Source organism: Lethenteron reissneri, chromosome 72, assembly GCF_015708825.2.
Source record: "Lethenteron reissneri isolate LAM-NWPU_2019-01 chromosome 72, ASM1570882v1, whole genome shotgun sequence".
NCBI lineage: Eukaryota > Metazoa > Chordata > Hyperoartia > Petromyzontiformes > Petromyzontidae > Lethenteron > Lethenteron reissneri.
Window position 1 is genome coordinate 4044532 of NC_083850.1, and position 17532 is coordinate 4062063.

The following is a 17532-nucleotide window of genomic DNA, read 5'->3' on the forward strand; positions in this document are numbered from 1 at the left end:
GCAGGGTCTGTCCCGTGACCTCCTCCTCCTGCACCTAGCCTGGCACAGCAGTCAACCCATGGCACCTGGCTCTGCAGCGTGACCTCCCCCTGAACCTAGCCTGGCACAGCAGTCAACCCATGGCACCTGGCTCTGTCCCGTGACCTCCTCCTGCACCTAGCCTGGCACAGCAGTCAAACCATGGCACCTGCAGGGTCTGTCCCGTGACCTCCTTCTACTGCACCTAGCCTGGCACAGCAGTCAACCCATGGCACCTGCTGGGTCTGCCCCGTGACCTCCTCCTCCTCATGCACCTAGCCTGGCACAGCAGTCAACCCATGGCACCTGCTGGGTCTGTCACGTGACCTCCCCCTGAACCTAGCCTGGCACAGCAGTCAACCCATGGCACCTGCAGGATATGTCCCGTGACCTCCTGCCAGCAACAGCGAGAGCCTTCTGCACGTGACCATCTCGAAGTGCACCTAGCCTGGCACAAGCGTCGTGGCGACTACACAGACACTTGGGTCTCCCAAATTTCCGAATCCGCAGTACGCAGCCAACCAACTGTGGATAACACTGGTCAACACACTTGTTCTAGCATAAGGTATTCCAACGGTTTTAAGGTAATTTTTGGAGTGCTGATTCCAAATCTGGCATCAGTTTTTGTCTATCACATCAGGTTTTTGAGATATCAAATATTGCATATTTCAATAAAAACTGCGGAAAAAAATATTAAAGAAATGTGGATATCTACATAAAATGATATTATAAACACACTATCCTAAAAATACAGCACCGTATTTTAACACTAAAGCAGTCACTGACTCGCAACAACTTGCAATCATAAGTGACAGAGTTAATTTCGGGTAAAATCAATGAAAATGAGGTATGCCGATAGCATCAAATGAGATGTGATAGAGCAAATCTGAGATCAGATTTGGAATCGGCACCCTGAAATTAGTCTAGAGCAGCTGCAAAAGTCCAGGCCAGAAAAACATGTTTTTGTTTTTGTTGTTGACCAGTGTTATCGGAGGTGCAGAGGGAGGACAGCAAACTAAACAACAACAACAACCGCGAACGGTTATGAAGAGATTAAGTTTAAATTTCGATTTAAAGCTTTCGTGACTGCAGCAGGGATTCATCTTCTTGGTTCTTTCGGTAAAGTCATCACGTAGAAGGGAAATAATAAAATAATAAAAATAAAATCTAATCAAATAATTATTTTATTACGTTTTATTTAATAATAAAAATAGAACATAATAAAATAATTATTTTTTTTATTTTTTTATGTTTTAATTTTTATTATTTTATTATGTTTAATTTTTATTATTTTATTATTTTCATTCTACGTGACTTTACCGAAAGAACCAAGGAGATTAAGATTGTCAGTTTAGATGATGATTTAAACGTACATAGATCCATGTGGCTTCTTAATGCCGGGCAGGCAGAGCGTTCCAGACAGCTGCATCAGAAGGGCTTCAAAAAGCCACAGCGAACGTGATCGTGTGATGATGGTTCATAGCTCCTTGACTAATACCAGCAAAGCTATTGCGGTGCATTCGTTGGCAAGCAGTTTGTGTGTGTGTGTGCGTAAGGATATCCTGCTCCCCCGTGTCTCTCTTCTCATCCACGCCTTTCGTCAGCCTCCTCCTCACTCCTCGTGGCGAACATCAATCTACAGCACGCACTTGCACCTCTTGGCGCTCAGATCAGCGACCGTCTGCCACTTGTGTTCTGAGTTCTGAAACGTGACGTCTTCGAAGGCGGCCGGTCTGCAGCACGGCTGCTCGCTGTTCACCCCTTCGCCTGCAACCCTCCTCCTCATCCTCACTGACACCTCCTCCACTGACGCCTGTTCCTTCTTTTCCACCTGCTGCTTCTCCTGCTGCTGCTGCTGCTGGTTGCGACGTCGTCTGCGGATCGGAGCGAAGGGCAGGTGCAGGTGGATGACGCGCGACAGGGCCAGGTCGTAGTTGGAGCGCGCGTGGAGACACGAGCCCGAGCAGAACTGGAAGGAGATGACCTCGTCCGACTGGAAGCCGAGTTGCAAGTCACTCACTCGAACCTCCACCAAGTTGAGGTGGCAGCGGTCGGAACCCCTGGTCTTCGACGACGACGACGATGACGTCCGCGCTAAACTTCTGCGGCTCAGTCCCCCTCCTCCTCCTCTGTGATTGGTCCCACTGTGACCGTGGCCTCCACGAGATCTGGAGTGACCTCCACGGGAAGGTTCGAACCCCCTGCCATGCAGCGAGGTCACGGGACGAGTGACAGACGACGAACTTGGGCGGACGATGTTATCGTCACCCACGGCACGCTGGACGTCAGCTTCCATGCCACGTGTGGTGGTAGTGGTGGTGGTGGTAGTGCTTGTAGTGGTGGTGGTGGTTGCGGTTGAGGAAGCTAATCGGGTGAGGGAAAAGGCTCGTGGAGATCGGAGAAGCCTCAGCCTACCCGGACCGCTGGAACTTGGGTTGGAGTCAGGCACCGGTTTGGTCGAGTTTGGTGCCGGCTTACGGGTCGCCTTGGCGTTAGGCGTAGTGTCACGGGGAGGGGCAGCAGTGTCATTGCGATTCGTGCCAGGGGTAGGGGTAGTGTCAGGACTCATATCGGAAGTTGTACCAGGGCTGTGCCTAGATCTGAGGCCCGAGTCTTTCAGAAAAGGGCTGAAGTTGTAACACAAATTCACCCTAAAATTGAGGTGTCTGGATTTTAGCCTCCTGCTTCTGTTGACGCTCGGGCTGACGCTGGGGATAATTGCGTCGGGGCCCATGGTAGCGTTAGAACTCGTTCGAGGACCAGTGCTAACGCCAAGGCCGGGCTGGTCGCGTGGTGGGTTAGGCCTAGGTTTAAGCCGGAGTCGTGGCTTGAGTCTATAGGTAGAGGTAGAACCGGGCATGGTAGTAGGGCTAGGGTTAGGTCTTAGATTGGGCCTAGAATCAGGCCTGAGCTGAGTGGCACGCTTGAGTTTCGGGTCGGTGTCACAGTCGGGGCGAGGTTTGGAGTCGAGCCTGAGGTCAGGGTCAGAGGAGCGCCTCAAGCCACGACCACAGGTCACGTGACCGAGCCTGGGCCTGGGATCAGGAGGAGGAGCAATCAGCGGCGCATCCTGGGCCTGCTCAGGCGAGGGTCGGCTTCGTAGGTGGTGGGGCCCCGTCCACGTCGCCATGACGACGGCCACGAAGACAAGCCCCGCGACCAGCACAAGGAGGCAGAACCGCACGGACTGTCGGGGAAGACAGACAACAACAACAACAGCCCCCCTAACCACCTTGTGCTGTGGTCGGAGATCGAGCGGCTGGTCGGGAGCGGATGTCGAGGCCGGGGGTGGGTGGGCTGACTAAAAGGGGAGGTGTGGCCGGAACAGTGCCTGGGTGCGTGCGTCTCACCTGCTATTGATGGGTTCATGTATTCTTTATGAATAGAGTGGAGGGGAGTAGTCAGAGGGGAGAGGTAGGAGAGTGCGTGGGGGGGAGTGGTGAGGGGGGAGAGGTAGGAGAGTGCGTGGAGGGGAGTGGTGATGGGGGAGAGGTAGGAGAGTGTGTGGAGGGGAGGGGTGAGAGGGTAGAGGTAGGAGAGTGCGTGGAGGGGAGTGGTGAGAGGGGAGAGGTAGGAGAGTGCGTGGAGGGGAGTGGTGAGGGGGGAGAGGTAGGAGAGTGCGTGGGGGGGAGGAGTGAGAGGGGAGAGGTAGGAGAGTGCGTGGGGGGGAGTAGTGAGAGGGGAAAGGTAGGAGAGTGCGTGGAGGGGAGTAGTCAGGGGGGAGAGGTAGGAGAGTGCGTGGAGGGGAGTGGTGAGAGGGGAGAGGTAGGAGAGTGCGTGGATGGGAGGGGTGAGTGGGGAGAGGTAGGAGAGTGCGTGGAGGGGGGTGTTGAGTGGGGAGAGGTAGGAGAGTGCGTGGAGGGGAGTGAGTGAGAGGGGAGAGGTAGGAGAGTGCGTGGAGGGGAGTGGTGAGGGGGGAGAGGTAGGAGAGTGCGTGGAGGGGAGTGGAGTGAGGGGGAGAGGAAGGAGAGTGCGTGGAGGGGAGTGGTGAGAGGGGAGAGGTAGGAGAGTGCGTGGATGGGAGGGGTGAGTGGGGAGAGGTAGGAGAGTGCGTGGAGGGGGGTGTTGAGTGGGGAGAGGTAGGAGAGTGCGTGGAGGGGAGTGAGTGAGAGGGGAGAGGTAGGAGAGTGCGTGGAGGGGAGTGGTGAGGGGGGAGAGGTAGGAGAGTGCGTGGAGGGGAGTGGAGTGAGGGGGAGAGGAAGGAGAGTGCGTGGAGGGGAGTGGTGAGGGGGGAGAGGTAGGAGAGTGCGTGGAGGGTGGAGTGAGAGGGGAGAGGTAGGAGAGTGCATGGAGGGGAGTGGTGAGGGGGGAGAGGTAGGAGAGTGCGTGGAGGGGAGTGGTGAGTGGTGGAGAGGTAGGAGAGTGCGTGGAGAGAGGGAGTGAGAGGGGAGAGGTAGGAGATTGCGTGGAGGGGAGTGGTGAGTGTTGAGAGGTAGGAGATTGCGTGGAGGGGAGTGGTGAGTGGGGAGAGGTAGGAGAGTGCGTGGAGGGGAGTGGTGAGGGGGGAGAGGTAGAAGAGTGCGTGGAGGGGAGTGGTGAGTGGGGAGAGGTAGGAGAGTGCGTGGAGGGGAGTGGGGAGTGGGGAGAGGTAGGAGAGTGCGTGGAGGGGAGTGGAGTGAGGGGGGAGAGGTAGGAGAGTGCGTGGAGGGGAGTGGGGAGTGGGGAGAGGTAGGAGAGTGCGTGGAGGGGAGTGGAGTGAGGGGGGAGAGGTAGGAGAGTGCGTGGAGGGGAGTGGTGAGAGGGGAGAGGTAGGAGAGTGCATGGAGGAGAGTAGTGAGAGATGAGAGAGGTAGGAGAGTGCGTGTTGGTTATGTCTGGGTTCACAATGGCCGTGTCGCAAAGGTTCACAATGGCCGTGTCAGTGGGGTTCACAATGGCTGTATCAGTGGGGTTCACAATGGCCGTGTCATTCAAAATGGCCGTATCGGTGAGGTTCACAATGGCCGTGTCAGTGGGGTTCACAATGGCCGTGTGTCGGTGGGGTTTACAATGGCCGTGTCAGTGAGGTTCACAATGGCCGTGTCGATGGGTGGGGTTCACAATGGCCGTGTCATTCACAATGGCCGTGTCGGTGGGGTTCACAATGGCCGTGTCAGTGGGGTTCACAATGGCCGTGTCGGTGGGGTTCACAATGGCCGTGTCAGTGAGGTTCACAATGGCCATGTCAGTGGGGTTCACAATGGCCGTGTCAGTGAGGTTCACAATGGCCGTGTCAGTGGGGTTCACAATGGCCGTGTCAGTGGGGTTCACAATGGCCGTGTCAATGGGGTTCATAATGGCCATGTCAATGGGGTTCACAATGGCCGTGTCAATGGGGTTCACAATGGCCGTGTCAGTGGGGTTCACAATGGCCATGTCAATGGGGTTCACAATGGCCGTGTCAGTGGGGTTCACAATGGCCGTGTCAGTGAGGTTCACAATGGCCGTGTCAATGGGGTTCACAATGGCCGTGTCAGTGGGGTTCACAATGGCCGTGTCAGTGAGGTTCACAATGGCCGTGTCAATGGGGTTCACAATGGCTGTGTCAGTGGGGTTCACAATGGCCATGTCAATGGGGTTCACAATGGCCATGTCAATGAGCTTCACAATGGCCGTGTCAATGGGGTTCACAATGGCCGTGTCAGTGAGGTTCACAATGGCCGTGTCAATGGGGTTCACAATGGCTGTGTCAGTGGGGTTCACAATGGCCGTGTCAATGGGGTTCACAATGGCCGTGTCAGTGGGGTTCACAATGGCCGTGTCAGGGGGGGTTCACAATGGCCGTGTCAGTGGGGTTCACAATGGCCGTATCAGTGGGGTTCACAATGGCCATGTCAGTGACGTTCACAATGGCCATGTCAGTGAGGTTCACAATGGCCGTGTCAGTTGGGTTCACAATGGCCGTGTCAATGGGGTTCACAATGGCCGTGTCAGTGGGGTTCACAATGGCCGTGTCAATGGGGTTCACAATGGCCGTGTCAGTGGGGTTCACAATGGCCGTGTCAGGGGGGGTTCACAATGGCCGTGTCAGTGGGGTTCACAATGGCCGTATCAGTGGGGTTCACAATGGCCATGTCAGTGACGTTCACAATGGCCGTATCAGTGGGTGGGGTTCACAATGGCCGTGTCAGTGGGGTTCACAATGGCCGTGTCAGTGAGGTTCACAATGGCCGTGTCGGTGGGGTTCACAATGGCCGTGTCAGTGAGGTTCACAATGGCCGTATCAGTGGGGTTCACAATGGCCGTGTCAGTGAGGTTCATAATGGCCGTGTCAGTGAGGTTCACAATGGCCGTATCAGTGGGGTTCACAATGGCCGTGTCAGTGAGGTTCATAATGGCCGTGTCAGTGAGGTTCACAATGGCCGTGTCGGTGGGGTTCACAATGGCCGTGTCAGTGAGGTTCACAATGGCCGTGTCAGTGAGGTTCATAATGGCCGTGTCAGTGAGGTTTATAATGGCCGTGTCAGTGAGGTTCACAATGGCCGTGTCAGTGAGGTTCACAATGGCCGTGTCAGTGAGGTTCATAATGGCCGTGTCAGTGGGGTTCACAATGGCCGTGTCAGTGAGGTTCATAATGGCCGTGTCAGTGAGGTTCATAATGGCCGTGTCGGTGGGGTTCACAATGTCCGTGTCAGTGGGGTTCACAATGGCTGTGTCACTGTGGTTCACAATGGCCGTGTCAATGGGGTTCACAATGGCCATGTCAATGGGGTTCACAATGGCCGTGTCAGTGTGGTTCACAATGGACGTGTCAGTGGGGTTCACAATGGCCGTGTCAGGGGGGGTTCACAATGGTCGTGTCAGTGGGGTTCACAATGGCCGTGTCAGGGGGGGTTCACAATGGCCGTATCAGTGGGGTTCACAATGGCCGTGTCAGTGGGGTTCACAATGGCCGTGTCAGTGAGCTTCACAATGGCCGTGTCAGTGGGGTTCACAATGGCCGTGTCAGTGAGGTTCATAATGGCCGTGTCAGTGAGGTTCATAATGGCCGTATCAGTGAGGTTCACAATGGCCGTGTCAGTGGGGTTCACAATGGCCATGTCAGTGGGTTTCACAATGGCCGTGTCACTGTGGTTCATAATGGCTGTGTCAGTGGGGTTCACAATGGCCGTGTCAGTGGGGTTCACAATGGCCATGTCAGTGGGGTTCACAATGGCCGTGTCAGTGGGGTTCACAATGGTCGTGTCACTGTGGTTCATGATGGCTGTGTCAGTGGGGTTCACAATGGCCGTGTCACTGTGGTTCATAATGGCCGTGTCAGTGGGGTTCACAATGGCCGTGTCACTGTGGTTCATGATGGCTGTGTCAGTGGGGTTCACAATGGTCGTGTCACTGTGGTTCATAATGGCCGTGTCAGTGGGGTTCACAATGGCCGTGTCAGAGGGGTTCACAATGGCCGTGTCAGTGGGGTTCACAATGGCCGTGTCACTGTGGTTCATGATGGCTGTGTCAGTGGGGTTCACAATGGCCGTGTCAGTGGGGTTCACAATGGCCGTGTCAGTGGGGTTCACAATGGCCGTGTCAGTGGGTGGGGTTCACAATGGCCGTATCAGTGTGGTTCACAATGGCCGTGTCAGTGTGGTTCACAATGGCCGTGTCAGTGGGTTTCACAATGGCCGTGTCAGTGAGGTTCAAAATGGCCGTGTCAGTGAGGTTCACAATGGCCGTGTCAGTGAGGTTCACAATGGCCATGTCAGTGGGGTTCACAATGGCCATGTCAGTGAGGTTCACAATGGCCGTGTCAGTGAGGTTCACAATGGCCATGTCAGTGGGGTTCACAATGGCCGTGTCAGTGGGGTTCACAATGGCCGTGCCAGTGGGGTTCACAATGGCCATGTCAGTGAGGTTCACAATGGCCGTGTCAGTGAGGTTCACAATGGCCATGTCAGTGGGGTTCACACTGGCCATGTCAGTGAGGTTCACAATGGCCATGTCAGTGGGGTTCACAATGGCCGTGTCAGTGGGGTTCACAATGGCCGTGCCAGTGGGGTTCACAATGGCCATGTCAGTGAGGTTCACAATGGCCGTGTCAGTGAGGTTCACAATGGCCATGTCAGTGGGGTTCACAATGGCCATGTCAGTGGGGTTCACAATGGCCGTGTCAGTGGGGTTCACACTGGCCATGTCAGTGAGGTTCACAATGGCCGTGTCAGTGAGGTTCACAATGGCCATGTCAGTGGGGTTCACAATGGCCGTGTCAGTGGGATTCACAATGGCCGTGCCAGTGGGGTTCACAATGGCCATGTCAGTGAGGTTCACAATGGCCGTGTCAGTGAGGTTCACAATGGCCATGTCAGTGGGGTTCACAATGGCCATGTCAGTGAGGTTCACAATGGCCGTGTCAGTGAGGTTCACAATGGCCGTGTCAGTGGGGTTCACAATGGCCATGTCAGTGAGGTTCACAATGGCCGTGCCAGTGGGGTTCACAATGGCCATGTCAGTGAGGTTCACAATGCCCGTGTCAGTGAGGTTCACAATGGCCGTGTCGGTGGGGTTCACAATGGCCGTATCGGTGGGGTTCACAATGGCCATGTCAGTGAGGTTCACAATGGCCGTGTCAGTGAGGTTCACAATGGCCATGTCAGTGGGGTTCACAATGGCCGTGTCGGTGATGTTCACAATGGCCGTGTCAGTGAGGTTCACAATGGCCGTGTCGGTGGGGTTCACAATGGCCGTATCGGTGGGGTTCACAATGGCCGTGTCATTGTGGTTCACAATCGCCGTGTCAATGGTGTTCACAATGGCCGTGTCATTCAAAATGGCCGTATCGGTGAGGTTCACAATGGCCGTGTCGGTGGGTGGGGTTCACAGTGGTCGTGTCATTCACAATGGCCGTGTCGGTGGGGTTCACAATGGCCGTGTCAGTGGGGTTCACAATGGCCGTGTCGGTGGGGTTCACAATGGCCGTGTCAGTGGGGTTCACAATGGCCGTGTCAGTCGTGTTCACAATGGCCGTGTCGGTGGGGTTCACAATGGCCATGTCAGTCGTGTTCACAATGGCCGTGTCGGTGGGGTTCACAATGGCCATGTCAATGGGGTTCACAATGGCCGTGTCAGTGTGGTTCACAATGGCCGTGTCAGTGGGGTTCACAATGGCCGTGTCAGGGGGGGTTCACAATGGTCGTGTCAGTGGGTTTCACAATGGCCGTGTCAGGGGGGGTTCACAATGGCCGTATCAGTGGGGTTCACAATAGCCGTGTCAGTGGGGTTCACAATGGCCGTGTCAGTGAGCTTCACAATGGCCGTGTCAGTGGGGTTCACAATGGCCGTGTCAGTGAGGTTCATAATGGCCGTGTCAGTGAGGTTCATAATGGCCGTATCAGTGAGGTTCACAATGGCCGTGTCAGTGGGGTTCACAATGGCCATGTCAGTGGGTTTCACAATGGCCGTGTCACTGTGGTTCACAATGGCTGTGTCAGTGGGGTTCACAATGGCCGTGTCAGTGGGGTTCACAATGGTCGTGTCACTGTGGTTCATAATGGCCGTGTCAGTGGGGTTCACAATGGCCATGTCAGAGGGGTTCACAATGGCCGTGTCAGTGGGGTTCACAATGGCCGTGTCACTGTGGTTCATAATGGCTGTGTCAGTGGGGTTCACAATGGCCGTGTCAGTGGGGTTCACAATGGCCGTGTCAGTGGGTGGGGTTCACAATGGCCGTGTCAGTGTGGTTCACAATGGCCGTGTCAGTGTGGTTCACAATGGCCGTGTCAGTGGGGTTCACAATGGCCGTGTCAGTGAGGTTCACAATGGCCGTGTCAGTGGGGTTCACAATGGCCATGTCAGTGAGGTTCACAATGGCCATGTCAGTGAGGTTCACAATGGCCGTGTCAGTGAGGTTCACAATGGCCGTGTCAGTGGGGTTCACACTGGCCATGTCAGTGAGGTTCACAATGGCCGTGTCAGTGAGGTTCACAATGGCCATGTCAGTGGGGTTCACAATGGCCGTGTCAGTGGGGTTCACAATGGCCGTGCCAGTGGGGTTCACAATGGCCATGTCAGTGAGGTTCACAATGGCCGTGTCAGTGGGGTTCACAATGGCCATGCCAGTGGGGTTCACAATGGCCATGTCAGTGAGGTTCACAATGGCCGTGTCAGTGAGGTTCACAATGGCCATGTCAGTGGGGTTCACAATGGCCATGTCAGTGAGGTTCACAATGGCCGTGTCAGTGAGGTTCACAATGGCCGTGCCAGTGGGGTTCACAATGGCCGTATCGGTGGGGTTCACAATGGCCATGTCAGTGAGGTTCACAATGGCCGTGTCAGTGAGGTTCACAATGGCCATGTCAGTGGGGTTCACAATGGCCGTGTCGGTGATGTTCACAATGGCCGTGTCAGTGAGGTTCACAATGGCCGTGTCGGTGGGGTTCACAATGGCCGTATCGGTGGGGTTCACAATGGCCGTGTCATTGTGGTTCACAATCGCCGTGTCAATGGTGTTCACAATGGCCGTGTCATTCAAAATGGCCGTATCGGTGAGGTTCACAATGGCCGTGTCGGTGGGTGGGGTTCACAGTGGTCGTGTCATTCACAATGGCCGTGTCGGTGGGGTTCACAATGGCCGTGTCAGTGGGGTTCACAATGGCCGTGTCGGTGGGGTTCACAATGGCCGTGTCAGTCGTGTTCACAATGGCCGTGTCGGTGGGGTTCACAATGGCCGTGTCAGTGGGGTTCACAATGGCCGTGTCAGTCGTGTTCACAATGGCCGTGTCGGTGGGGTTCACAATGGCCATGTCAGTCGTGTTCACAATGGCCGTGTCGGTGGGGTTCACAATGGCCATGTCAATGGGGTTCACAATGGCCGTGTCAGTGTGGTTCACAATGGCCGTGTCAGTGGGGTTCACAATGGCCGTGTCAGGGGGGGTTCACAATGGTCGTGTCAGTGGGTTTCACAATGGCCGTGTCAGGGGGGGTTCACAATGGCCGTATCAGTGGGGTTCACAATAGCCGTGTCAGTGGGGTTCACAATGGCCGTGTCAGTGAGCTTCACAATGGCCGTGTCAGTGGGGTTCACAATGGCCGTGTCAGTGAGGTTCATAATGGCCGTGTCAGTGAGGTTCATAATGGCCGTATCAGTGAGGTTCACAATGGCCGTGTCAGTGGGGTTCACAATGGCCATGTCAGTGGGTTTCACAATGGCCGTGTCACTGTGGTTCACAATGGCTGTGTCAGTGGGGTTCACAATGGCCGTGTCAGTGGGGTTCACAATGGTCGTGTCACTGTGGTTCATAATGGCCGTGTCAGTGGGGTTCACAATGGCCATGTCAGAGGGGTTCACAATGGCCGTGTCAGTGGGGTTCACAATGGCCGTGTCACTGTGGTTCATAATGGCTGTGTCAGTGGGGTTCACAATGGCCGTGTCAGTGGGGTTCACAATGGCCGTGTCAGTGGGTGGGGTTCACAATGGCCGTGTCAGTGTGGTTCACAATGGCCGTGTCAGTGTGGTTCACAATGGCCGTGTCAGTGGGGTTCACAATGGCCGTGTCAGTGAGGTTCACAATGGCCGTGTCAGTGAGGTTCACAATGGCCATGTCAGTGAGGTTCACAATGGCCATGTCAGTGAGGTTCACAATGGCCGTGTCAGTGAGGTTCACAATGGCCATGTCAGTGGGGTTCACAATGGCCATGTCAGTGAGGTTCACAATGGCCGTGTCAGTGAGGTTCACAATGGCCATGTCAGTGGGGTTCACAATGGCCATGTCAGTGAGGTTCACAATGGCCGTGTCAGTGAGGTTCACAATGGCCATGTCAGTGGGGTTCACAATGGCCGTGTCAGTGGGGTTCACAATGGCCATGCCAGTGGGGTTCACAATGGCCATGTCAGTGAGGTTCACAATGGCCGTGTCAGTGAGGTTCACAATGGCCATGTCAGTGGGGTTCACAATGGCCATGTCAGTGAGGTTCACAATGGCCGTGTCAGTGAGGTTCACAATGGCCGTGCCAGTGGGGTTCACAATGGCCATGTCAGTGAGGTTCACAATGGCCGTGTCAGTGAGGTTCACAATGGCCGTGTCGGTGGGGTTCACAATGGCCGTATCGGTGGGGTTCACAATGGCCATGTCAGTGAGGTTCACAATGGCCGTGTCAGTGAGGTTCACAATGGCCATGTCAGTGGGGTTCACAATGGCCGTGTCGGTGATGTTCACAATGGCCGTGTCAGTGAGGTTCACAATGGCCGTGTCGGTGGGGTTCACAATGGCCGTATCGGTGGGGTTCACAATGGCCGTGTCATTGTGGTTCACAATCGCCGTGTCAATGGTGTTCACAATGGCCGTGTCATTCAAAATGGCCGTATCGGTGAGGTTCACAATGGCCGTGTCATTCACAATGGCCGTGTCGGTGGGGTTCACAATGGCCGTGTCAGTGGGGTTCACAATGGCCGTGTCGGTGGGTGGGGTTCACAATGGCCGTGTCAGGTTCACAATGCCGTGTCAGTGGGTGGGGTTCACAATGGCCGTGTCAGTGGGGTTCACAATGGCCGTGTCAGTGGGGTTCACAATGGCTGTGTCAGTGGGGTTCACAATGGCCGTGTCAGTGAGGTTCACAATGGCCGTATCAGTGAGGTTCACAATGGCCATGTCAATGGGGTTAACAATGGCCGTGTCAATGGGGTTCACAATCGCCGTGTCAATGGGGTTCACAATGGCCATGTCAGTGGGGTTCACAATGGCCATGTCAGTGAGGTTCACAATGGCCGTGTCGGTGGGGTTTACAATGGCCGCATCAGTGGGTGGGGTTCACAATGGCCGTGTCAGTGGGGTTCACAATGGCCGTATCAATGGGGTTCACAATGGCCGTGTCGGTGGGGTTCACAATGGCCGTGTCATTTACAATGGCCGTGTCAGTGGGGTTCACAATGGCCGTGTCAGTGAGGTTCACAATCGCCGTGTCAATGGTGTTCACAATGGCCGTGTCATTCAAAATGGCCGCATCGGTGGGTGGGGTTCACAGTGGTCTTGTCATTCACAATGGCCGTATCGGTGGGGTTCACAATGGCCGTGTCAGTGGGGTTCACAATGACCGTCTCGGTGGGTGGGGTTCACAGTGGCCGTGTCAGTCGTGTTCACAATGGCCGTGTCAGTGGGGTTCACAGTGGCCGTGTCGTTGTGGGGTTACCCTGGTTAGGGGTCGAATATCGGAGGTGAGATCGCAGGTGCCCTTTGAACGTCGTCCAAAGTGGTCACATGACTTCATTCTCTCCTCTGAGTCGCCATGGATGGGGCTGGGCCTGGGGCAGGAAAAATCGGGTCAGCAGATGTCATTCGTAGACTCAGCACTGCACCATAGACACAACACTGCACCATAGACTCAGCACTGCACCATAGACTCAAAACTGCACCGCAGACTCAACACTGCACTATAGACTCAACACTGCACCATAGACTCAACACTGCGCCATAGACTCAACACTGCAACATAGACTCAGCACTGCACCATAGACTCAACACTGCAACATAGACTCACCACTGTACCATAGACTCAACACTTCACCATAGACCCAACACTTCACCATAGACCCAACACTGCAACATAGACTCAACACTGCACCATAGACTCAACACTGCACCATAGACTCAACACTGCACCATAGACCAACACTGCAACATAGACCCAGCACTGCACCATAGACTCAACACTGCACCATAGACTCAACACTGCACCATAGACCCAAACTGCACCATAGAATCAACACTGCACCATAGACTCAACACTGCACCACAGACTCAACACTGCACCGTCAACTAAACACTGCACCACAGACTCAACACTGCACCACAGACTCAACACTGCACCATAGACTCAACACTGCATCATAGACTCAACACTGCACCATAGACTAAACACTGCACCATAGACTCAACACTGCACCATAGACCCAACACTGCACCATAGACTCAACACTGCATCATAGACTCAACACTGCACCATAGACTCAACACTGCACCATAGACTCAACACTGCAACATAGACTCAACACTGCACCATAGACTCAGCACTGCACCATAGACTCAACACTGCATCATAGACTCAACACTGCACCATAGACTCAACACTGCACCATAGACTCAACACTGCACCATAGACTCAACACTGCACCATAGACTCTACACTGCACCATAGACTCAACACTGAACCATAGACTCAACACTGCACCATAGACTCAACACTGCCCATAGACTCAACACTGCTCATAGACTGAACAATGCCCATAGACTCAACACTGCAGCATAGACTCAACACTGCACCATAGACTCAACACTGCACCTTAGACTCAACACTGCACCATAGACTCAACACTGCACCATAGACTCAACACTGCCCATAGACTCAGCACTGCACCATAGACTCAACACTGCACCATAGACTCAACACTGCACCATAGACTCAACACTGCACCATAGACTCAACAATGCAACATAGACTCAGCACTGCACCATAGACTCAACACTCCACCATAGACTCAACACTGCACCATAGACTCAACACTGCACCATAGACTCAACACTCCACCATAGACTCACCACTGCACCATAGACTCAACACTGCACCATAGACTCAAACACTTGCAACATAGACTCAACACTGCACCATAGACTGAGCACTGCACCATAGACTCAACACTGCACCATAGACTCAGCACGCACCTAGACTCAACACTGCACCATAGACTCAACACTGCACCATAGACTCAAACACTGCACCATAGGACTCAGCACTGCACCATAGACTCAACACTGCACCATAGACTCAACATTGCACCATAGACTCAACACTGCACCATAGACTCAACACTGCAACATAGACTCAACACTGCACCATAGACTCAACACTGCAACATAGACTCAGCACTGCACCATAGATTCAACACTGCACCATAGACTCAACACTGCACCATAGACTCAGCACTGCACCATAGACTCAGCACTCCACCATAGACCCAACACTGCACCATAGAATCAACACTGCACCATAGACTCAACACTGCACCATAGACTCAACACTGCACCATAGACTCAACACTGCACCATAGACCCAACACTGCACCATAGACTCAGCAATCCACCATAGACCCAACACTGCACCATAGACTCAACACTGCACCATAGACCCAACACTGCACCATAGACTCAACACTCACCATAGACTCAACACTGCACCATAGACTCTACACTGCACCATAGACTCAACACTGCACCATAGACTCACCACTGCACCATAGACTCAACACTGCACCATAGACTCAACACTGCACCGTCAACTCAACATTGCAACATAGACTCAACACTGCAACATAGACTCAACACTGCACCATAGACTCAGCACTGCACCATAGACTCAACACTGCAACATAGACTCAACACTGCACCATAGACTCAACACTGCAACATAGACTCAACACTGCACCAAAAACTCAACACTGCAACATAGACTCACACACTGCAACATAGACTCAACACTGCCCATAGACTCAACACTGCACCGTAGACTCAACACTGCACCATAGACTCAACACTGCACCATAGCCTCAACGCTGCACCATAGACTCAACACTGCACCATAGACTCAACACTGCACCATAGACTCAACACTGCCCATAGACTCAACACTGCACCATAGACTCAACACTGCACCATAGACTCAGCACTGCACCATAGACTCAGCACTCCACCATAGACCCAACACTGCACCATAGAATCAACACTGCACCATAGACTCAACACTGCACCATAGACTCAACACTGCACCATAGACTCAACACTGCACCATAGACTCAACACTGCACCATAGACTCAACACTGCAACATAGACCCAGCACTGCACCATAGACTCAACACTGCACCATAGACTCAACACTGCACCATAGACCCAACACTGCACCATAGAATCAACACTGCACCATAGACTCAACACTGCACCACAGACTCAACACTGCACCATAGACCCAACACTGCACCATAGACTCAGCACTCCACCATAGACCCAACACTGCACCATAGACTCAACACTGCACCATAGACCCAACACTGCACCATAGACTCAACACTCACCATAGACTCAACACTGCACCATAGACTCTACACTGCACCATAGACTCAACACTGCACCATAGACTCACCACTGCACCATAGACTCAACACTGCACCATAGACTCAACACTGCACCGTCAACTCAACATTGCAACATAGACTCAACACTGCAACATAGACTCAACACTGCACCATAGACTCAGCACTGCACCATAGACTCAACACTGCAACATAGACTCAACACTGCACCATAGACTCAACACTGCAACATAGACTCAACACTGCACCATAGACTCAACACTGCAACATAGACTCAACACTGCAACATAGACTCAACACTGCCCATAGACTCAACACTGCACCGTAGACTCAACACTGCACCATAGACTCAACACTGCACCATAGCCTCAACGCTGCACCATAGACTCAACACTGCACCATAGACTCATCACTGCACCAAAGACTCAACACTGCCCCATAGACTCAACACTGCACCATAGACTCAACACTGCACCATAGACTCAGCACTGCACCATAGACTCAGCACTCCACCATAGACCCAACACTGCACCATAGAATCAACACTGCACCATAGACTCAACACTGCACCATAGACTCAACACTGCACCATAGACTCAACACTGCACCATAGACTCAACACTGCACCATAGACTCAACACTGCAACATAGACCCAGCACTGCACCATAGACTCAACACTGCACCATAGACTCAACACTGCACCATAGACCCAACACTGCACCATAGAATCAACACTGCACCATAGACTCAACACTGCACCACAGACTCAACACTGCACCGTTAACTAAACACTGCACCACCGACTCAACACTGCACCACAGACTCAACACTGCACCATAGACTCAACACTGCATCATAGACTCAACACTGCACCATAGACTCAACACTGCACCATAGACTCAACACTGCACCATAGACCCAACACTGCACCATAGACTCAACACTGCATCATAGACTCAACACTGCACCATAGACTCAACACTGCACCATAGACTCAACACTCCACTATAGACCCAACACTGCCTATAGACTCGGTGGTGAGATGGTAACTCCTCGTTTGGTATACAGGAGGCCTTGGGTTCAATCCCAACCCTGACGATGCCTGTTGTATATTTGGAGGCTGCGTCTTTCTCTCTTTCTCCCCGTGGTAGCCTGGATTTTTATTCGGGTCTTCCGGTTTTCCCTCCACATTTCACGCATTTAGAGTATTATGGGTGTCTACGGGTCTCTGTGTAAATCTACGTGTCTCCATGTATCGCTATGGGTCTCTGTGGGTCTCTATGTATCTCTATGAGTATGGGTTTCTATGGGTATCTGTGGGGCTCTGTGAGTCTCTATGGGTCTCTGTGGGCCTCTATGTATCTCTATGAGTATGGGTCTCTGTGGGTCTCTGTGGGTCTCTATGTATCTCTATGAGTATGGGTCTCTGTGGGTTTCTGTGGGTCTCTATGTATCTCTATGAGTATGGGT

The 17532-nt window shown here is 53.5% G+C and overlaps 2 protein-coding genes across 2 annotated transcripts in view; both read right to left on the bottom strand.

Moving 5' to 3' along the window:
* Positions 1-17532, bottom strand: part of LOC133361331 (zinc finger protein 84-like) — a gene marked incomplete at its 3' end in the record, with an annotated part of 164666 nt that overhangs the window by 67989 nt on the left and 79145 nt on the right. The window lies entirely within an intron of this gene.
* Positions 1335-17532, bottom strand: part of LOC133361270 (mucin-5AC-like) — a 21343-nt gene continuing 5145 nt past the window's right edge. Inside the window, exons 2-3 of the mRNA XM_061580187.1 lie at positions 13111-13222; positions 1335-3205 (exon numbers count right to left, since the gene is read on the bottom strand). Of these exons, the coding sequence (XP_061436171.1) occupies positions 1655-3205; positions 13111-13188 (1629 nt within the window). The 5' untranslated portion in view covers positions 13189-13222 and the 3' untranslated portion in view covers positions 1335-1654. The remainder of the gene's footprint in view (positions 3206-13110; positions 13223-17532) is intronic.